Source organism: Erinaceus europaeus, chromosome 1, assembly GCF_950295315.1.
Source record: "Erinaceus europaeus chromosome 1, mEriEur2.1, whole genome shotgun sequence".
Classification (NCBI taxonomy): Eukaryota; Metazoa; Chordata; class Mammalia; order Eulipotyphla; family Erinaceidae; genus Erinaceus; species Erinaceus europaeus.
The window spans coordinates 15,488,138-15,511,305 of NC_080162.1; the positions used below are offsets into that span (position 1 = coordinate 15,488,138).

At 39.2% G+C, this 23,168-nt stretch overlaps 1 protein-coding gene across 2 annotated transcripts in view; it reads left to right on the forward strand.

Moving 5' to 3' along the window:
* The window catches only part of REEP3 (receptor accessory protein 3), a 142,994-nt gene that overhangs the window by 41,922 nt on the left and 77,904 nt on the right, over positions 1 to 23,168 (forward strand). The window contains exon 2 of one of the 2 annotated variants that reach the window (XM_060193132.1): positions 18,296 to 18,368. In XM_060193132.1, the coding sequence (XP_060049115.1) occupies positions 18,296 to 18,368 (73 nt within the window). Of the gene's footprint in view, positions 1 to 18,263; positions 18,369 to 23,168 lie in introns of those variants that run through there. The other variant, XM_060193202.1, reaches the window with a different exon arrangement.

Consider the following 23,168-nt stretch of genomic DNA (forward strand, 5'->3'; position numbering starts at 1 on the left):
ATATGAGTGTGCATATATAAATTTATAAATTAAGCAAATTTGAATATTATTAGAATATTTAATATACTTGTAATACATTACAAGTGTAATATACTATTACATTTGTATGTTTGTAAGTACAACATACAAATGTACTACATTGTATGTTGTGGTAAATGGGAATTAATTACCTATTATATTTCAGTTTCTGAAATATATTTTTAAATATTTTATGGATCTATTAATGATAGGACTAGGAGGACAGAGAAAGAACCAGACATCACTCTGGTACATGTGCTGCTGGATATCGAACTCAGTACTTCATTTTTGGGAGTCCAGCAGTTTAACCACTGCACCACCTTCTGGAACATAATTCACAGTTTTTCTATAAGTCAAATTCTAAAGTAAAATTTAAAGTATCCTTTTAAAAAGTAAGTTGAAAACATGATATTTCAGCCTTAATCACTGCTTCTTAAATAAAGATATTCTTTTATATGTAACTACAAGTAGAATATAATGTAGAATATATAATATTAATAAGATATTAACTGCTGAAATGCAGCTTATATAAAAATTGTATAACTTTCCCTAATGCCACATATAGCTATGTTTTTTCCCCCCCATAGAATCCAGCCAAAGATTGTACATTGCATTTAATTGTCATTTTTCTCTAATCATAACAGAGGGTGGCTCCTTCACAATGAAGAATTTCTCAGCAGATGGATCAATTGCCTTTTTTGAAAATCACTTTTGTGTATGTTTTCAGAGAGGGTCATAAGCAGCAAAGTCTGACTTGCAGGAGATTACAGTTTCTCAAGAATGAGAATAGGGTCATCCAAGCTGCCATTGGTGGCACACTGAAGTGATGCATCTCAAGAGACAGAAGCTTGGTAGTACCAGCCAGTGTGCATGCTGATTTGAGGCTGTAATTACTGATGTCAGAATTAAATTAGGAGATAGAGTAGTTCTTGTGCCAAATTGGTTTTTTGTTTTATCTTTTGGGTAGGATGCTAAAGGCAATGTGAAGTGTCTACCTTTTGATTGTCTTGCACACAGAAAATACTTTTAAAAAAAATTATCTGACTACTTCAAGACAACATACAGAATAGTCTAAGTGCTTTTACACTGTTTTCTGTTCTAGTTGCTATTTGTAATTTAATTTGTTATTCTTTGTTTGTTAGATAAAATAAGGACTACAGCTTCCAACCATGTCTAAAGGAAGGCCGTAGTAACATGCAAGGTGCCTATGAAAAGAAGAAACAGACATAAAGAGGGAGATTATTTTAGCTCTAGGGAGTTGCATGAGAAAATATTGACAAAGCTGGAAACAATGAATGTGATACAAAAGATCTGCACAATGAAATGAAGTAAATTAAGAAATACGAAAATAGACTAGACTGATTTTTCAAATCAGCACAAATATGTTTTGAATTAAAATAAGTGGTGAACTCACTGGTGTGTTCCTAGTGCTGAAAAGCATAGCACTGGGCATATAGTACCATAAGTGATATCTGTTTATGTGCAGATGGAGAGGAATTAAAAATTATTAGGCGGCCTGGGAGGTGGTGAAGTGGATAACGCGTTGGATTCTCAAACATGAGGCCTCGAGTTCTAGCCCAGATATCGCCTGTGCCAAAGTGATGTTATAGTTTCCTCCTCCTCCTCCTCCTTCATCTCCTCTTCTCTATCATAAGTAAATAAATATAAAAACAAAGATTATTGCATGTGGCGCAAAGTGCAAGGACCAGTGTAAGGATCCAGATTCGAGCTCCCGCTCCCCACCTGCAGGGGGGTCACTTCCCAGGCAGTGAAGCAGGTCTGCAGGTGTCTCTTTCTCTCCCCATCTCTGTCTTCCCCTCCTCTCTCCATTTCTCTCTGCCCTATCCAACAACAACGACATCTACAACAACAACAACAAAATAAGGGCAACAAAAGGGAAAATAAATAAATATTTTAAAAAACCACAAAGATTATTGTAAAGCAACATGTTAAATTATCATTAGATTGGGTGAAGTCTTATAAAAAAAGCATTGCTTACTTATATATTTATTTATGAGGTGGAGAGAAAACCAGGGTATCATTCTAGTACATTCAACACTGGGGATCAAACTCAGAACCTCACACATTATCCATTGTGCCACCTCTCAAGTTGCAAGATTTTTACTTGTTTTATGAGAGAGACAGAAAGTCAGACCAGAGTACTGATCAGCTCTGACATAGAGTGATGCTAGCAAAGAAGCCTGAACCCTCAGTCACACATGTCCTGTGCTCAATGGGATAAACGCTTTCCCCATTTTCTCCAGATGCTCATCATTTTTATTAGTGTGGAGACATGTATTTGAAGGACAGTTTATTTTTAAAATTTTTTAAATATTTAATATTGATTTGTTTTCCCTTGTTTTAACATTGTTGTGGTTATTGATGTCGTTGTTGTTGGATAGGACAGAGAAATGGAGAGAGATGGGGAAGACAGAGAGGGAGAGAGAAAGACAGACACCTGCAGACCTGCTTCACCGCTTGTGAAGCGACTTCCCTGCAGGTGGGGAGCCAAGGGCTCGAACCAGGATTTTTATGCCGCTCCTTGCACTTTGTGCCACCTGCGCTTAACCTGCTGAGCTACTGTCCGACCTCCTGAACTCATCTTCTTTTAATGTTCATGGAATTAAGTTTGAATTTTATAATGTCCTATGATTATGGAGCTAAGTAAGTTCTCTGAATTGAGAGTTACTCAGGAGTCAAGAGTTGTTCCTTGTGAGATGAGTAATTCTGAATTCGGTCAGCTATAGCTACCTAACCAGTTTGATGGGAACTGGAGAGTACTTGAATGTTTACTACAGATGTGAATGTTCCACTATGAAGATTTTGTATCTAATGAAAAAAAATGGGATTATATACATGACAGTCGTGTGATGGTGGGTCACAATTACAGTTAGAGAAACACCTGAATGTTGACTTCATTCAGCTACTAACACTGAGAATATGTCTGCTACAATATGTACAAAGTTTTGGTGGTGAATGTTTTCTTTTTCTTTCTTCCTTTTTTTTTTTCTGATGTAGAGGGAAGAACATAAACCTTGAAATTAGAAATGATTTTTTTTTTTTTGGTTTGTTTTGACTTCAACACTTCAGAGTTTATCACTCATAAGGATCTTTAATTTCTCTGAATCTTACTAGTATCATCTGTGGCAATAGAAAGATAATGCCAGCCCAGCATCTGATTTGCTTATTTACAGTATCACCCAGAGTGGCAAAACGATTGCTGGAAATCTAAGGAATGCTGTAAATCGTGGGCAACAGCACCTTCTTTTATCTGTGAGAGCGCTTATGTGAAACTCAGCCCACAGGATCTTGGGTTAGTTGAGTGCTTCAAAGGGCAGCTGGCCCTTAGTTATGTAGTAAACCCTGGATAGAGTTCAGCGTTCTTTTAGAACACTTTGGTCTGGGTCAACCACATAGTTGATCCTGGTGGTCGGAGGAGTGTAATAGAATGATGACATATGAGTCTGACCGACTGTAGTCTGATCTCTTCCCCCTGGTTTTATCTTTAGCTTTCCTTTAAAGTAAAAATTACAAGCTCTGGGGTAAAATTAGAAGACAAGCTCTGACGAGATGAAAATTCCAACTTTCATTAGCTTTTTTATAACTATAAATAAAACGTATGAAACATTTTCAAAGGAACTTTTACTGTCTTTTCTTCTCTTTGGCAGTTTTAAACATGTATCTTTGGTTAAGGAACTTGGTATTTACACTTTTCTCAGGGTTTCTGACTTTTTTTTTACCCCATGTGACTTATTTATTTATTCCCTTTTATTGCTCTTGCTGTTTTATTGTTGTAGTTATTATTGTTGTTATTGATGTCATCATTGTTGGATAGGACAGAGAGAAAATGGAGATAGGAGGGGAAGACGGAGATGGGGAGAGAAAGACACCTGCAGACCTGCTTCACCGCCTGTGAAGGGACCCCCCTGCAGGTGTGGAGCCAGGAGCTCGAACCGGGATCCTTACTCTGGTCCTTGGGCTTTGCGCCATCTGTACTTGACCTGCTGCACTACCGCCCAACTCCCTCCCCATGTGATTTTTTTTTATGTTTCTTTAAATTTGTAGTTATCTAATGGTTACATTACTAAGTAGGGAGTCTTTTTTCCCCCCATCGTTGCCAAGGCTTAACTGCTCTGAGTTGACTTTCTTTACATAGATTACAGATAGAGTGATCCAGGAGGTGGTGCAGTGGATAAAGCATTGTACTCTCAAGCATGAGGTCCTGAGTTTGATCCCCGGCAGCGCGTGTACCAGAGAGGTATCTGTTTCTCTCTCTCCTACTATCTTTCTCATTAATAAGTAAATAAAATCTTAAAAAAAAAAAAAGAAAGAAAAATACAGATAGAGAGAGAGATTACAAGATAGGAGGAGGGAAGATACCACAGCAAATAAACTTCCTCCACTGTAGGGAGAAACAGACTTAAGCCCTGGTCGTGGACATGACAAAACGAGTGCTCTAACCAGGTGAAATATTTTGTTCACACAGTGGGAATTCTTTAGATGCTAAGATTCTTAACTGCAAGTCTTTTTTTTCTTCCTTCCTTTTTTTTTTTTTTTTTTGGTCTGAAATTTATATAAGACAAGAGATTATTTTGGCAGTTATCATGTACCACCTCTTGCTAGACCCTTTGATCAGTAATATAATGATTTTATGTAGAAAGACTACGGGGAGCCAGGTGGTGACCCACCGGCTTAAGCTCACAGAGCACGTAGGAAGCACAAGGATCCCGGCTCCCCACCTGCAGGGGGGTTGCTTCATGAGTAGTGAAGTAGGTCTGCAGGTGTATCTCTGTTCCTCTTCTCCTGCCCTCTCAATTTCTCTCTGTCCTATCCAGTTAAAAATGTTAAATGGCCGTCAACAGCTCAATCTGACGCTGTTGACAGGCTACGGAAGAAGGGCAAACGCTAGAAGAAGAAGCAGTGAATTCATAGTGCCCGCACCAAGCCCCAGCAATAACCCTGGAGGCAAAATAATAATAATAATATAATATACAAAAGGTACATTGACTATCACTAGACCTTGCACCAGTTGTAATCACTGTCCAGTAATAATTTTATTATTATGATTAACTATGACTCATTTTTTTCCCTGATGGTCCCTTACATTTATTTAGGTTTGTTTTTTTTTCCAGTGTCTAAGTAAAGGATAACATTTGGCAAAGTCAAGATAATCCATATTTATTTTCATGGTTTGTGAAAATCCAGTTGAGCAGAAACAACCTTGCCATACTAATAGCATATTGCTTAGTCATGATCAATTTTAATCCAAAGCCAAAGTCAGTATAATATTGTCACATCATAGTTTGTTGATGGTGCAGAATTTTAAAATTCAAACTCTTGAACCCTACCTCCAAAGAGTCTCATTTCCAGTTAATTGGGTCATAAAGGCAGGCTTGGGAGCTACTGTCCCTTTTTATAGAAGATGCTTTTCAAATAGTTCTCAGGGGGTTAGCATTCATGAGAGGATTCTGTAATCAATACAATTAAGTTGACAACTTAATTGCGCTGTTTCTTATTTACTATGGCTCTTGAAAGATTTCCTATGGAGACAAAAAAGAGACTACTTAGAAAAAGTCAGAAAGTGACTGTTACAAATAAAACTGTTTCTAGGATTCCTTAGTATTTAAAATTCTGATTCTCCTGAAAATCAGTATAGTCTGTGCTCATATTAGAGACTTAATATTCCAACAGAATGAAATGAATTGTTAGGAAGGGCAGAAAGGAAACTTGCTCCTATACATTCTTTATTTTTTATTAATTTTTTTACATTATTTTGCATGAGGCTCTTTCTGAACGTGTCTGCTAGAGTAGCGTGTCTTTTATGTCACTAATTTCTGCGAATTTTCTCTACTAATAGTGTTCTATTGCCCTCCTGATACCAATATATCATAGTTTCCTTTGAATAAAACACATGTAGGCAGTGGTATGCTAGGAATGTTAAACAACTGGGTGAGAGGATACTGAATCATATCATTTGCTAATGTCCATGATGTAAATATTCCCCCACAATAGCCTATTTCAAACTGCTGATATGAGGTCACACAGTTGAGAAACACAGTTGGTATTTCCACCATGGAGATAGAATAGATGTAAACAGCTTCAAGAGTCCAATGAAATGGAGTCAAATAATTAAGAAATGATGGATATATATATTGGTATCTTCTGTTGTTCTTTCTCTTGTGTTTTATATACTGACTTCATTTAGCTGTGAGATGCTCAAGAAACTATTTCCATGCTTATCTTTGAGAAAGCAGGTTGTTTCAATGTGAGAGAATAATTTTACTTTGCGTTGTCTACCTTTTTCTATTGTTTGTGTTAAGCTTCTGAATAAAAGAGCTATGGTTTGAATAAAAAGGCTCTATGGATGTGTGGATACTTGGAAAACTACTGGTGGTTCCCAGTCACAACCAGCCAAGCTAAAAAAAATTTTCCTCATTCTCTGTGATGACACAGGTCTGGATCTTGTGCTGAATTGCAATGACTGCCACACCTTTACTGTTTGTTACATGCTTTCAGGTGACTGGAAAATGCTTTAACCGCATTCATATGTTAATAAAGAGAAAAATAAGGCTGAGGTTAGACCAAAAGCAATATAAAAACAACATCTGGTAAATAGAACTATGCTTCTCTTATGGATTTTTAAAAATATTTATTTTATTTATTTATTCCCTTTTTGTTGCCCTTGTTTTTTTATTGTTGTAGTTATTATTGTTGTTGTCGTTGTTGGATAGGACAGAGAGAAAATGGAGAGAGGAGGGGAAGACAGAGAGGAGGAGAGAAAGATAGACACCTGCAGGCCTGCTTCACCACTGCAGGTGGGGAGCCGGGGTTCGAACCGGGATCCTTATGCCGGTCCTTGTGCTTTGCGCCACCTGCGGGATTTAATTCTTGAAATCCATAGGGACAGTAAAAAAGAATAATGTTGTTCTTATCACATGGAAAAACATTTTCTCAAAGAAATCTCAGCATTCCAATGTATTGATATCCAGAATATATCTCACACATGGAAAATTTCAATCTGAGAGAAGAGTGTCACTTTGAATTTTCTACCTTATTGTTTTTATTTTGTGTGTGTGAGATATGTATTTATATATTCTTGTTTATAGGGACAGAGAGAAATTGAGAGGAAAGGGGGACATAGAAAGGGAGAGAGACACTGCTTTGTCAGTTGTGAAGCTTTTCCCCTGCAGGTGGGGACTTGGGGCTTGAACCTGGATCCTTGCTTATTATAACATGTGCACTCAACTGGTATGCCACCAGCCAGCCCCTTTTCTACCTACCATATTGTATTGTCAACTAATCTGTGTCTTAAACGTGTGAATGACAAAGACAGTAATGAGATTAAGAAAAGGCTCTGTCAGGAATGTGATTTCTAGAAACCCACTGGTGGGCTACTGACTAATATAATGAATAATTACCTAAACACCATTTCTCTAGTATTTATTATATTGACCATTGTAGATTTGATATATCACTTTCTCATTATACTTCAAGGAAAAGGAAGAATGTAATATTAAAAAGCAACTCTGGGGAGTCGGGGGTTAAGCACATATGGCGTGAAGTGTAAGGACCAGCCCAGGGATCCCAGTTCAAGTCCGTCCCCCCACCCCCCACCCCCCTCGGCTCCCCACCTGCAGTTGATAGTGTTTTGGTTAGAAAGCCCTGCAGTGGGGAGTCACTTCACAAGCGGTGAAGGAGGTCTGCAGGTGTCTATCCTTCTCTCCCCTCTCTGCCTTCCTCTCTTCTCTCCATTTCTCTCTGGCCTATCTGACAACAATGACATCAAAACAACAATAATAACAACTACAATAAAAAACAGCAAGGGCAACAAAAGGGAAAATAAATAAATATATTTTTAAAAATTAAAAAAAAAAGTAACTCTGGGCTGGGTGGTGGTGCAACTGGTTGAGCACACACATTACAGTGAACAAGGACCCAGGTTCCAGCCCACCTGCAGGAGGGAAGATTGATGAATGGTGAAGCAGGTGTGCAGGTGTCTCTCACTCTTTCCACTTTTCCCACTCCCCTTCTCAATTTCTCTCTGTCTCTATCCAAAATGCAAACAAATAAGTAGATAAATAAATAATATTTTTAAAGAAGCTGTCCCAGAGGAAGAGTTGTAATAGTTTAGGAAGCTTGATCCAAATTTGAAATGGCAGCACCATAGGGATAATGATTTACAGCAATAGCGACAAACAAGTCTACTCAGCACCTTAAATTGTTGATATGAGCTTATGGTGCTGTGCTGACAATGATTCCAAGACAAGGAGCATCAGAAAAGAATGCAGTGAGTGACTAGCAATAGCTAGCTGTCTTGATCACATGGATGGCAAAGCAGCAGATATCTGCAAGCTTGTCTTCCTTTTGCCAGGCTGTACTGTGTGGATCTCTCTGATCGCAAAAGAGGTTTAAGTTTAAACTAGAATAAAGACAGAAGATAAGGTGTTGATAAATCATTTCTATCACTAGTAATTAGTAATTGCTGTTATTAGTAGTTACTAGGGAAAGAATGCTTCTCATAGTGTTAGTTAAAATAGTAGACATGGGAGTGCTGGGCAGTGGCGCAGCGGGTTAAGCGCACATGGCACGAAGCACAAGGACGGGCTTAAGGATCCCGGTTTGAGCCCCCGGCTCCCTACCTGCAGGGGAGTCGCTTCACAATGGGTGAAGCAGGTCTGTGGGTGTCTTTCTTTCCCCCTCTCTGTCTTCCACTCCTTTCTCCATTTCTCTGTCCTTTCCAACAACAACAACATCAATAACAACAATAACTATAAGAACAATAAAAAAACAAGGGCAACAAAAGGGCAAATATTAATTTTTTTAAAATTTTTTATTTAAGAAAGGATTAATTAACAAAAACATAAGGTAGGAGGGGTACAACTCACACAATTCCCACCACCCAATCTCCATAACCCACCCCCTCCCATGATAGCTTTCCCATTCTCTAGCCCTCTGGGAGCATGGACCCAGGGTCATTGAGGGTTGCAGAAGGCAGAAGGTCTGGCTTCTGTAATTGCTTCCCCGCTGAACATGGGCGTTGACTGGTCGGTCCATACTCACAGTCTGCCTCTCTCTTTCCCTAGTAGGGTGTGTCTCTGGGGAAGCTGAGCTCCAGGACACATTGGTGGGGTCTTCAATCCAGGGAAGCCTGGCCAGCATCCTGGTGGCATCTGGAACCTGGTGATTGAAAAGAGAGTTAACATACGAAGCCAAACAATTTGTTGAGCAATCATGGATCCCAAGCTTGGAATAGTGGAGAGGAAGTGTTAGGGAGGTACTCACTGCAAACTCTAGTGTACTTCTGCTTTCAGGTATATATTTTGCAGTAGTTTATGGATACGTGTGCACATAAGCTCTCTCTCACAGAAACTGGTGTATATCTAGGTTATGGGACTTTGTTAGAAAGTGAACTACCTGAGATGAAATTAGAGTGTACTATAAAAGGAAAGGTCTCACCCGAGTAATGAAGCTGAAGGGTTGTCATTCCACACGTGAAGTCTCTGGACACAGTCTGAGCTGAAGCATGTTGAGTGGCAATCGTTGCGCTGGTTAGGTTGTGATCGGCGGATGCAATATTATTTGGTTTGGATTGGGAGATGCATACGGGAAAGTGGGCCCTATCCAAGGGTTCCAGGACTGGGGGAAGTAGGGGCGCTATAGTGGAGATATGAGGTTCCTGCTTTCTTAGGGTTCAAAAAGACAATCGATAGTTAATGTTATCATCACATTATTTGGTAATTGGGTTAACTTTGAAAAGTCCCTTTGTTATGGTTTGCTGTACAGTATCTAGTATCTTGTATATAGCTGTGCTATTGGATGCTTCTAATCTACTTGGTCTAGGCTTTTGAGAGAGTCCGCATATCAAATACACAGCCTATATATTAAAAAGATTCAGTTTGTGTTTTGAGAAACTTTGAGACATACAATTGATTTTCCCCCTCTCATATTAATTAACTACTGATTTATATGACTACATTTTGCTAGGAGTGTACATAAACACCATTCCCACCACCAAAGGACTGTGACCCATCCCTCCCGCCCACTCCCACCCCCCACTGGCCCAGGAAGCTACATGCCTACCCCTCACCACTGGGTTTTTACTTTGGTGCCCTACTTAAAATTTGATCAGGTCCTGCTTTTAGTTTCCCTTTCAGATCTTCTTAGTCAGCTTCTGTTGATGAGTGGGATCATCCCATACTCATCTTTATCTTTCTGACTTAGTTCACTTAACATAATTCCTTCTAGCTCTGTCCAAGATGGGTCAGAGAAGGTGGGTTCATTGATTTTGATAGCTGCATAGTATTCCATTGTGTATATATACCACAGCTTTCTCAGCCACTCATCTGTTGTTGGGCACCTGGGTTGCTTCCAGGCTTTAGCTATTATGAATTGTGCTGCTATGAACATAGGAGTACACACCTCTTTTTGGTTGGGTGTTATGGAGTCCTTGGGGTATAAGCCCAGGAGAGGAATTACTGGATCATATGGAAGGTCCATGTCTAGCCTTCTGAGATTTTTCCAGACTACTCTCCACAGAGGCTGTACCAATTTATATTCCCACCAGCAATGTAAAAGGGTTCCTCTGTCCCCACATCCTCTCCAGCATTTGTTGCTGAATTTTTTTTTTTTAAAAAGTAGACATATAGGGTAGGATTTGAATGACTTTAATTCCATATTAAAGAATGTTATACTTTGTGGTTGACAAATGTTCGTATAGAATATTTTAAAATATTCTAAATGAATAAATGTTCATGGAGTGATATTTCATGGAGGGGCAGGACAAAAATCTACATGCACTAAGCTATCATTCGTGCTTCAGTTATATCCTGATTATGGTGTGAAATGTTTTAAACAATATCTTTAAGTGTGATATGTTTTAAGATAATTTTTTAAGCTACAGTATAGAACAAATGGGGCAGGATATACCAAAGTACTAAGAATGGGTCACGTAGTAATAGTAATAATAATAATAATAGAATGGGTCACTTAATAGTTTTCAAAATTAAGTGATAAGTATATGAAGATAATCTATATTTATCATGGGTAAAAGGGATAATTTTAATTATTTTAATTAATTGATAGGACAAAAGGAAATTGAGAGGGGAATGTGTGATAGGGAAAGAGAAACAGTGGGGAGTTGGGCGGTAGCTCAGCAGGTTAAATGCACGTGGTGCATAGCGCAACCACCTGTCTAAGGATCCCCACCTGCGGTGAAGCAGGTCTGCAGGTGTCTTATCTTTCTCTCCCCCTCTCTGTCTTCTCCTTCTCTCTCCATTCCATTTCTCTCTGTCCTATCTAACAACGATGACATCAATAACAACAATAATAACTACAACAACAATAAAAAACAAACAAGGGCAACAAAAGAGAAAAATAAATAACTATAAAAAATTTTTAAAAGTAAGTTTTATAGTAAAGTGTTTCTCCCTATTGGGTATATTGAGCGAGAAGGAAAAGATGAAAATAAGTAGAGAGTTTCACCAATAATTGAGAAGTAGGAAGCAAAAATTTATATTATTTTCTAATGTAGTTTACATATCAAGTTATTTGATATATGCCCTAAAACAAGTGAGTATTTAAAATACTAGTAAAGCCATTAAGTCAAATAAAAAGAATGCTTTATGAATATTATTTTCATGTCACAATATGAATTTCCCGTGTAGAAACGTATTCCTGTGACAACGGAAAACTTGTACATCAATTTTTTTCTCAATAAAGTTAAACTGGAGATGAGAGAAACTATTCAATTCCCATTAAAAAAAAAAAAAAGAAGTTTGAACTCTTGGAATTAGTGCACTAAAATTTGTCTAATGTAAGTTAGCTTTTCATTAGTTGCTTTTTGTATTTGTTGTTTGTTTTGTCACTAGACGTACTGCTGGGGCACAATAACTCAACTCCGCCACTCCTGGTAGCCATATTTCCCTCCATAGAGACAGAGAGAGAGAGATGGTAAGAGTGGGGGCAGGGAGAGGGAAGCAGAGAGACCTGCCGCAGCTCTCCACCAGTCCTGAAGCTTTCGCTCTGCAGGTGGGGATGGGCGGAATCCGGGTCTTCACCAGGGGTAATGTGTTGGATAGGGCAGAGAGAAATGGAGAGAGGAGGGGAAGACGCAGAGGGGGAGAGAAAGATAGACACCTGCTGATCTGCTTCACTGCCTGTGAAGTGACGCCCCTGCAGGTGGGGAGCCCGGGGCTTGAACCAGGATCCTTAAGCCGGTTCTTTTGCACTTTACACCATGTGCGCTTAACCTGCTGCGCTACCCCGTGACCCCCCATTTTATGTATTTTTTGCAAAGTGTTCAAAGAATTTGAGAGTAATAAATTAAATTTGTGAAAAGTTTAATTCAAATTATAGTAAATACATAAACTGGTAGGTAAAAAAAACTTTGTCAAAAAAGAAAAATAGCTGCCTAGAAGGTGGTGCATTAGAGGAGGCATTATTACACTGTTATGTATGAGGTCCTGAGTTTGGTCTCCAGCATCACATGTGCCAGAGTGATGCTCTGATTCTCTCTCTCTCTGACTGATAAGTGAATTTTCACAAAGAAAAACATGGGGGCCTGATGGTGATGCACTCGGTTAAGTGCACTTATTCCCGGCTCCCCACCTGCAGGGGGGTCGCTTCACAAGTGGTGAAGTAGGTCTGCAGGTGTCTTTCTTTCTCTCACCTTCTCTGTCTTCTCCTCCTCCCTCAATTTCTCTCTGTCCTATCAAGTATAATAGAAAGAGAGAGAGAGAAAGAAAAAAAAAGGCTGCCACAACCCTGGTAGCAATAAAAAGGAAGGAAGGGAGGGAGGGAGGGAGGAACGAAGGAATATCCATTCAGTAATGAACTTACTCGAGGTTTTTATTGTCTTTTATTTTTTTAATTTTTAGAATTTTTAAATCTTTATTTATTTATTGGATAGACACAACCAGAAATTGAGAAGGAAGGGGATGTTAGAGAGACAGAGAGACACCTGCAGCCCTGCTTTACCACTCATGAAGCGTTCCCCCTGCTGGTGGGGACCGGGGACTGGAACCTGGGTCCTTGCGCATTGTAACATGTGCACTCAATCAGGTGCGCCACCACCTGGCCCCTATTTTTATTGCCTTTTTCAAACTTGTCTACACCTTCAAAAATTCTACATAAATTGGTTTTAGGAACTTATCGGTAAAAGAAGTTTTATCAATTTTTTTTTCTTAGGATGCTAACTTTTGTGCTTTGATTATATTACTTCTAGTATTGAGAGCATTCTTACCAGTGCTTCTGAGACTTACCTTTGAACATACTATAATTCTCTAAAACCATTTTGATGATAGATAGATTCAAAGTATTTTCCAAGTGTGATAATAGTCGCATAGAAGCTGTTACCACTATTGTCTGCTTATTCTTTCGTTTTTTAAATACTGTAAGGTTTTCAGCATAACACATGTTCATCTAGGCAACTTTACCTTCTGAGAGGAAAGGGTATCATGAGGGTTTTAGCAAAATTCTCTAGGAAGGACTAAGAGGAAATGAATGACTGTTTCTTCTTGCCTCTTGTAACTGAAACAATATCCAAATTTATAAGTGAGTTTTGGGGTAGCAAATGCTCTCTTTATGAGCCCTGAGTTTATCTTGTAGGTGGCCTTCTAAAATAAGCTTTGTTTGTTCTTATGCACAGTTCCCATACTTTGGCTTTCTGCCCAACCTCCCAAGTTGCAAAGATCTATAGTAAGATCCAATATTAAAGTAAACCAGTAAAACCCACATGAAAAATTACATGTGCTAGTTGTAAATTATTAAGTAATACTCACATTGGAGTAGTAATAAAATATATTACTAATAGTGGTGGTCCTTAAAAGTAGTTTTAGTACCCACAAAGATGTTTGCTTTTCCCGTGTTGCACACAAAATACATCATTGTTTTCTACTCTTCTAAGAAGTGTTGGGGGCCAGGAGATAGCTGACCAGATAGAGTGCGGGTCTTGCAGTGTGTGGGACTGTAGGTTTAAGCCAATTCATTATATGAAGACACCACGGACGGACATGGGAGAGCTCTGTGCATGGCGGAGCAATGCTGGGGTGTCTTTCCCTCTCTCCTCTCTAAAAATAATGAATAGTGCACTCATGGTCCGGGAGGTGGTGCATTGGATAAAGCATTGGACTCTCAAGCATGAGGTCTTGTGTTTGATCCCCAGCAGCACATGTACCAGAGTGAGATCTGATTCTTTCTCTCTCCTCCTTTCTTTCTCATCTAATGATGAGAAAATAAAGAAAATCTTTTAAAAGAGAATGATGAACTCTACAAACAATAAAGAACTGTGACCTGCGGAAGTCACTCAGCAGTGACAACACACACGTAAGTGTGAGTCCCTGGAACTGCATATATTAAAGAAAAGAGAGAGAGAGGGAGAGGTATTAGAGACCTTATTTGATTTACTGATTATATTCAACACCAAAGTTAAAAATTAAAGACTGAGCACCATTTGTATAGTATCAACTAGCAGCAAATTCTTACTGAATGTGAGAAAATGATCTATTTTGGAAGCTAGTCACATACATTATAAAAACTACATCAAACAGTTTAAAATAGAATGTCCTAAATGCAAAATGACATGTCTTTCTAAAAATTCCAAAATTCAAAATAAAATTAATTTTAAAATGTATGCATGAGAGAGGGTTGCATCTTGATAAAGAGGAATTAAGCAGGAACAAAAGAAAGGAGAGGAAGAGAGAGGAAGGATCTAGGCGTTGGAAACAAGAAGCATATGCTCTCTGATCAAAGTAGAAATACAAAAGGCATTCTGAAGAAGCCATGTTAGAGCAGATGGCTTGTAAGAAGGCAGTGTTCTTTCTGATGAGACCATATGGGGTTGGGGGGAGAGGCTGGTCAGTTAAAGGCTGAAGAGTCCAGCTATTGAGGTCTTTAGACAAAGCAGAGCTCGGGTTAGATTAGGAAGATAGGATCTGACAGCAAAAGCAGAGAGAGGCATGTGTTAGGAAACTAGCTACTTCAGTAAATGAGGTGAACCAACATGAGCCTAAATGTATCCTTGGCCATTGGTTTGAATGAAAGAGGAAGATAAATGTGTGGACTCTGACCAAGGAAAAATCAACAGGAGTGGGTTACGGGTTGGATGACTGTTGTTAATGGAGGGGGGGCCAGGTCAAAGAACCATCCAGTCATAGAAATACAATCTTGCAATAGAATCTTGTGTTGTATTTACTTCTCACGGTGCTAGATTATGTGGAATTTTAGAAGGCCAAATACAATGATTGCGTCCAAATTCTAAAGTGAACTCAGTTTATTAATTTTATTTTTGGATTACATTTCAAAATAAAGCCCCCCTCAAGAAAAATGGTTTAAAGGTGCATCAAAAAGACTAAATATTTGGGGGGGGGAATTACTGGTTCTCAGAAATGACTATGAAAACACCAATGGGAGCGGCCTGCAAGTTGGCACAATAAATACAACATTGAACTTGAAAGTGTGAGGTTCCACATTTGACCGCTGATATTCTCTCTCTCTTTTTTAATATTTATTTCCTTTTTGTTGCCCTTGTTGTTTTTATTATTGTTGTTGTAGCTATTGTTGTTGATGTCGTCATTGTTGGATAGGACAGAAAAAAATGGAGAGAGGAGGGGAAGACAGAGAGGGGGAGAGAAAGACAGACACCTGCAGACCTGCGTAACCGCCTGTGAAGTGAACTCCCTGCAGGTGGGGAGCCGGGGGCTCGAATTGGGATCCTTATGCCGGTTCTTCTGCTTCAGGCCATGTGGGCTTAACCCGCTGCGCTACTGCTCGACCCCCCCCCTCCATATTATCTATACCAGAGTGATTCTCTGACCCTCTCCCCTCTATCTTATTACCAAATAAAATATATTTCAAAATCTATAAGATTACTAGTTTCCTTTTCTTTTAGCTACCAAATATTGTTTGTGTTTGAGTGTTTTTTTTAAATGATATTTCTTATGATTGACAGTGTGTAGGAATCTCTAGATGGTATTTTGATAACAGATAAAAATGTTTGTGTTTTCTGATGCAACAACATAGCTACCAGAAAATGAATATCAGTATACATAAGAAATGCTTTCTCTTGTGCTATGTGCAATAGCAAAAACCTGAAAGTTAAACAAAAGGGAATTTTTAAGACTTTTTTATGAGAGAGAGAGAGAGATACCAGAACATCACTCTGGCACATGTGATGCTGAGGACTGAACTTAAGTCCTCATGCTTGAAAGTCTCCCGCCATATTGGTTGTGCCACCTGCTGGGCTGCCAAAAGTGGATTTTTAAAACAAAAAGGAAATCTAAAAGTATTATTACTGTTTTTAAAACAACACCACTCAGGTCCACATAGCTCTGTTGAATTTGGGTTTTTCTTCAAGCTGCTACCTTTATCCATCATTGTAGGTAGTTTCCTAGACCATTTCAACTGCCTACAATTGTCATGTGGCTTATAGCTTCTGTCTCCCTTTTTCTGCTGACAAGGTGGGATGGCAGAAGCAGTCAGCTGGGTTGAGTAGGCGGCAATGCTGAGAACCCACTAAGGCTCATGGATGCAGAATCTAGAATCTGGCCTGGTGTTGTGGAACTAAGCATAGAACAAACTGTTACCTTGGTTGTGAAAAAATCCTCTATCCTCACAACCTGGATTCTGAACTTTTTCTTCTGTTAATTTATCTGAGCTTCAAACTCATTTCTCTGCAGTTTTTTCCATGTTGTATGTTTTGTGGTAGTGGAAGCACTAGGAAGTTGGACCGTCTAGTCTGCTTCCACTTTGGCCAGAAGTACTTGTGGTAGTCTTGTCAATGAGTTTCACTTTATTTTTGGTGATATATGTATATATATTCTCTAATGTTTCTCAATGAATGTAGTTTTTTGTGATGACAACAGAGTACATTTATTCGTTTGCCACCAACGTTATGAACTACTGTAGCTCAGTGCCTGCATAACAGGCCCACTGGTCCTGGTGGCAGTTTTTTCCCTTTTATTTTCTTTCTTTCTTTATTTCTTTTATTGATGGCACAGAGAAACATTGAGAGGGAAGTGGTGATAGAGAGGAGGAGATATAGGGGCTGGGTGGTTGAGTGTACATGTTACAATGCTCAAGGACCCAGGTTCAAGCCCCCAGTCCCTACGTCCCTACCTGCAGAGGGAAAGCTTTGCAAGTGGTGAAGCAGGACTGCAGGTGTGTCTCTATCTCTTTCCCTCTCTGTTTCCCCCTTCCTCTTGACTTCTGGCTTTGTTTATCCGATAAATACAAAATTTAAAAAAAGATAATAAAAAATCAGGTAAAGGGGGGGTGGAGCAGGAGATACAGAGAGACACCTACAGGATCACTTGTGAAGTTTCTCCCTACAGGTGGGGACAGGAAGCTTGAACCAACTTCTTGTCAATCATGGTAATGTGTCCACTCTTCTGGGTGAACTGTGTGTGCATCACCACCAAACCCCTGTGACAAGGACCTTAAATGACTGACTTAAAGTAGAAGTTTGCTTTATAAAACTTAAAAATACTGAGATTTTCTTTCTGTAAACAAAAAAAACATAGTTTAATTTGCTTCTCTGAGTAAATTATATACACATTTTTTTTTATTTCTTTATTGGGGAATTAATGTTTTACATTCAAAAGTAAATACAATAGTTTATACATGCATAACATTCCCCAGTTTTCCATATAACAATACAACTCCCACTAGGTCCTCTGTCATCCTTTTTGGACCTGTACTCTCCCCCCGCCCCACCCACCCACCACAGAGTCTTTTACTTTGGTGCAATATGCCAATTCCAGTTCAGGTTCTACTTGTGTTTTCTCTTCTGATCTTGTTTTTCAACTTCTGCCTGAGAGTGAGATCATCCTATATTCATCCTTCTGTTTCTGACTTATTTCACTTCACATGAACACAATTTTTAAAAAATATTTTTTATTCCCTTTTGTTGCCCTTATTGTTTTAGTTGTAGTTATTATTGTTGTTGTTATTGATGTCATCGTTGTTGGATAGGACAGAGAGAAATGGAGAGGGGAGGGGAAGACAGAGAGGGGGAAAGAAAGATAGACACCTGCAGACCTGCTTCACGCTTGTGAAAGAAACTACTCCCCTGCAGGTAGGGAGCTGGGGGCTTGAACTGGGATCCTCACACTGGTCCTTGGGCTTTGTACCACCTGTGCTTAATCCACTGTGCTACCACCCGACTCCCTATATACACAATTTTAAACTCATGCAAGCTTAAACCATCAGGAGTTTTCCATGTTTGTACTTTTCTGTTAAGTGACATTTTCATGATTGGGTTTCTCCTACTTTTTACTTTTAGGTTGCTGTTTGGAATGCTTTACCCTGCATATTATTCCTACAAAGCTGTGAAAACAAAAAACGTGAAGGAATATGTAAGTATAGTTTTTACATATGGCTAATACTAGCTTTAAAGTATCCACTCTATACAAGACCAGGAAAAATTTTTAGAAACAGCTGTCATGATGTTTTGCTTTAATTAGATCACTTCACTAGGGAGGAATGGCGACTTACAAGGCTGTGTTGCCGCATGTATATGTACATGTTTTTATTTCCTCACGATAATTGTCAGCCTAATACACTCTCTACCAACCTGGAAATTAGCCATTTAGAAAAAGCCACTTTTTCTGAAATTGTTTTTTTTTTTAATTTTATCATCTTTATTTATTTATTGGATAGAGGTAGCCAGAAATTGAGAGGAGGAGGGGAGATAGAGAGGGAGAGAGACAGAGAGACACCTGCAGACGTGCTTCACCCCTCGCAAAGCTTTCCCCCTGCAGGTGAGGACCCAGGGCTTGAACCCAGGCCCTTGTTTACCGTAGCATGTGTGCTCAACCAGGTGCACCACCACCCAGCCCCAAAAAGCCATTTTTGAATACAATTCCAAAGTGAAGCTTCCAAAACTGCTCACTGTCAATTAGCATTTAAATGAATGTATGAATCCCCAATGAGTAACTGAACATTTTTTGTTCATTTACATTATAACTTCAGTATAAGAACTTGAGAGGTTGTCTGTCTGTCTGCTTTGTACATTAATAGATGCACTGAAGTAGAGTAGTCTGGTCCCCAAACCTTTCCTTCTTCATAGACCATTTTGTCACTTTCTAACAGATTTAAATATACAGATACTTCACCACTACTCACCGTTTTTCTTCTTGCGTCAGACTGCATGGTGGTTGTAATCATTTCCACTTCATTCCTCAAGGACTCCTCTAACTTTCATTTCCCCCTTTTCCATTTCTTAGCTTTTCTGTTTTGTTTTGTATCTACTAACTGTCTGATGTTTTACTCATTTCTAGAAGTTCTCCTTATTCCTAATTTTATCAGTGTTGCTGAGTTGTGAAATGGCCTCCCCAGCTGTAGATGCTGTTAGTCTGTTCACTAAATGTGACAGAGTGAATTTCCAGAGACTATCAAAAACTACATTTTATTGGTCATTAGTCAGCAGTGGTAAGCAGTACTGAAATAATTGCACACCAATAATTATGTGTCTTTTTAATAAAGTTAATAATCATTTCTATTACAATTAACCATTTCAAAGTGAATGTATATTGTGCTATCTAATTCCAGAATATTTTACCACCATAGAATAAAACTAGTACACAATAAACAGGTACTCCCCTGGTTTCTTTGCCCCAAACCCTGATTACCACCATTTTTCATTCAGTTTATATGAATTTATCTAGGTTAGATATTTCTTATAAATGGAATCATAGAGTACTACCTTTCATGTCTGACTTTTTTCACATAGTATAGTTTTCAAGATCCACCTAATACTGTAATATGTATTAGTATTCCCTTTTTGAACTGAGTAATATTTTACTTTGTAAATATATATCACTTTATAGATATCAGTCCACCTGTCCATTGATAGCCATATGAAGTGTTTTTTTCCTCTTGCTTAGTATTGCTATAAACATTTATCTGTGAAGTGTTGTTAAAAATTCGGCGGCTCTTGCTGGGCCGGCTAGCTTCACAGGCGGGTAACAGAGACGCGGAGACAACGGCTGGGCAGGGAAGCTGTATTTCTTTATTCAGGAACAACAATTCATAAACTAAGACAAACTAATCACCAAACAGAACTCTGCTGTCTCTTTGCGGCGGCACAAGCACTCCCTCTTACTCTCCAACTCAGGAACCCTCCAACTCTGGAACTCTGAAACTCTTTAACTGTGGAACTCTCGCAGGGTTCCTTCGGGGAGGGGCCAAGCAGGCCCGCGAAACTAACTGGACTGATCTAGTTCTCTTGGTGGGGGAGGGCTAGAACAAACCAATGTAAAGCATACGACAGTAAAGACTTCTTGCAGTACCTGTTTTCAATTATTTGGGGGTATACATTATGACTGTCTGTAAGAGATCTTGGATGACAACCTTCTTCTAGCATTTGCCAACCTTAGAATCCAATTTACCAAACGATCACTGACCAGATGGTGATTAACTTGTTTTAAGGGTTTATTGGGGGAGGGGGGGTTCATAGGTAAGATCTTTTTATAAACTTTTACACTTTTATAACTAACCTATGTTATCGAACTGTTATAGTCAATTTTCTTTTTCATATAGAGCTAGCTCTTGAAGTGAAGTATATACACATCAGTTGGGATAATAGAACATATTTAGTTAGTTGTAGAGATAAAGATAATTAGTTTTAGAGGTAAAGAAGTCACTTCGTTGAGGTCTGAAATATTTCTATCTTATATATACATATTGTGGCTCTAGGAATAATGAGATGAGATAGTCTTAAGAGATAGAACTAAAGCGTAGTAACTTCAAGCCATTTTACAAATAACCTGAAGTGATGTGTCTTCAAGTACTGTCATATGTATATATAATTTGAAGTGGTGTGTTTTCAAGTACTGTCATATGTATATATAATTTGAAGTGATGTGTCTTCAAGTACTGTCTTATACTTGCATGTGTTAGTTTTAGAATCTGTTGGTCATTATGCCATGTCCCCGGCATTGCTTGATGCTGTGGTCTATTTACATAATCATTGTTTTGCCTGAGACCCGCCCCGCCTGCAGGGTATTGGTTTAATCCCCACTGGTTAGAACCTTCACAGCAGCTGCTATGGAAGCTTGCTACCTTCACGCTCTTCTCTCCAGCCCCTCTCCTACCCATTTCCTTTTCTGACCTGCCACTTCAGTTTCAAAAGATATAAAGGCATTGTCTCTGATCAATAAAGGCATTGCATTGTGTTCCCACTCAGCCACAAGTTCCAGAGTCTCTCTCTCCAGCAATGCTAGCCCAGCAAGAATCAGTATCTGTCATCTGTTACTAACACTTCTCAAGCTACCTGTGGGGGAAAATCAGCTGTTTTATTTCCAATAAGTCAAAAACTTTTGTGAAATAAAATTTAAAAAACAAATAATTATAAAATTAAAATGAAAACCTCAAAACATGGGAAATATGAAACCATTATTTATTTTTATCTTTATTTATTATTAGGTAGAAACAGATAGAGATTGAGAGGGGAGGGGGAGATAGTGAGGGAAATAGACAGAGAGGCACCTGCAGCCCTGCTTCACTACTCACAAAGCTTTCTCCCTACAGGTGACGTCCAGGGGCTTGAATCCGGGTCCTTGCTCACTGTAACGTGTGTGCTTAACCAGGTGCACCACTGCCTGCCCCCTCAAAACCTTCCTTTTTTGTTAGTAGATTCAATGGATACAAAGTTTCTGTCAACTTTTATACATAAAGCACACACTAAGGGGGCTAGGCGATGGTGCAAGAACCCACTCCCCACCTACAAGGGCAATGCTTCACAAGCGCTGAAAGACTTAAAAACAACAAAGATTTGTGTTGTTTATTTCCATAATGCAGTACTCAAATCTTTGTTACTGAATTATCTTGTAAATTTATGATTTATAGTAATGATCTAATTTTAGTATTCTAATTCTACTTCATAAGTTAATAAGTTAAATATAGCTTAACCTATAGAAACAATTCATTAATATATTTTTTAATTTTTTAACCTTTATTTATTTGCTAGAGACAGCCAGAAATTGAGAGGAAGGGGTAGATAGGGAGATAAGGAGACAGAGAGACACCTGCAGCCCTGCTTCACATCTTCTAGCTTCTATTGGCTGCCCACACTATTGGGATTAAAGCTTCCCACTGCTTCAAAGCCCGCAACACTGGCTTGAGACCATTTTACATCTATATATCTCTGATTCTTTTTGCCAATAACAAGGAGACAGACCCCCGTGATGACTCTGGATCCACCTTCACCTGGCTGTCTCAAGAGCAGCTCATAAACACCGGGGCTCCATCTACAGCCAGATTTCTCCTTTAACATGTAACCTAATGCTCACAAGTTCCCAGGATTAGGACGTGGACATGTAGGGGGAAGGAGACATTATTCTACATACCAGGATTGTTGTTTTCACCGGGCTGGCTTCACAGGCGGGTAACAGAGACGACCAGAGACACACGGTGTTGTTTATTTTCTGAGGCTCCAGCTGGCCAGGCTAGCTTCACGGGCGGGTAACAGAGACTCGAGGACACACGGCTGGACAGGGAAGCTGTATTTCTTTATGCAGGAACAATGATTCATAAACTAACCCAAACTAATCACCAAACAGAACTCTCCTGCCTCCTTCCCCTGTGGCGGCGCCAAGAACTCTCGAACTCTGTCACTCTGAACTCTGTCGGGGTACCTTGGGGCGGGGACAAGCGGGCCCGCCAAACTAGCAGGACTAACCCAGTTTTCCTGGCAGGGGGAGAGCATACAATTCCCCCTTTTCTTTTTAACTAAATGACCACAGTATCAGGGGTGTGGGGTGAACAGAAACCTATATCATACAGGCATTTTTAAAAAAGAAACTGGCACAAACATGGAGAAACATGTAAGGAAGTAACTAGAACCAGTGTGCTGCCAAGGGAAGGCCTGAGGGGGCCATTTTTTTGCCTCTGTGGGCAAAACTTTATCAGCTTAAAAAAAAACATTTCTTGCCTCTGGGGGGCGTACTTGTCTCGACGGACATTTGCATGGGGGCGGGGAACGGCCTAGAGTCCCAAAGGCAGCTGGCTGCAATTTACTTACTATGAAACAAAACTTGTTATTAGCATAACCATAGCGCAATCTAACGTCTCTGAACCATCCTCTGCTACCAGGAGAGTTCTGTTTGGTGATTAGTTTGGGTTAGTTTATGAATCATTGTTCCTGAATAAAGAAA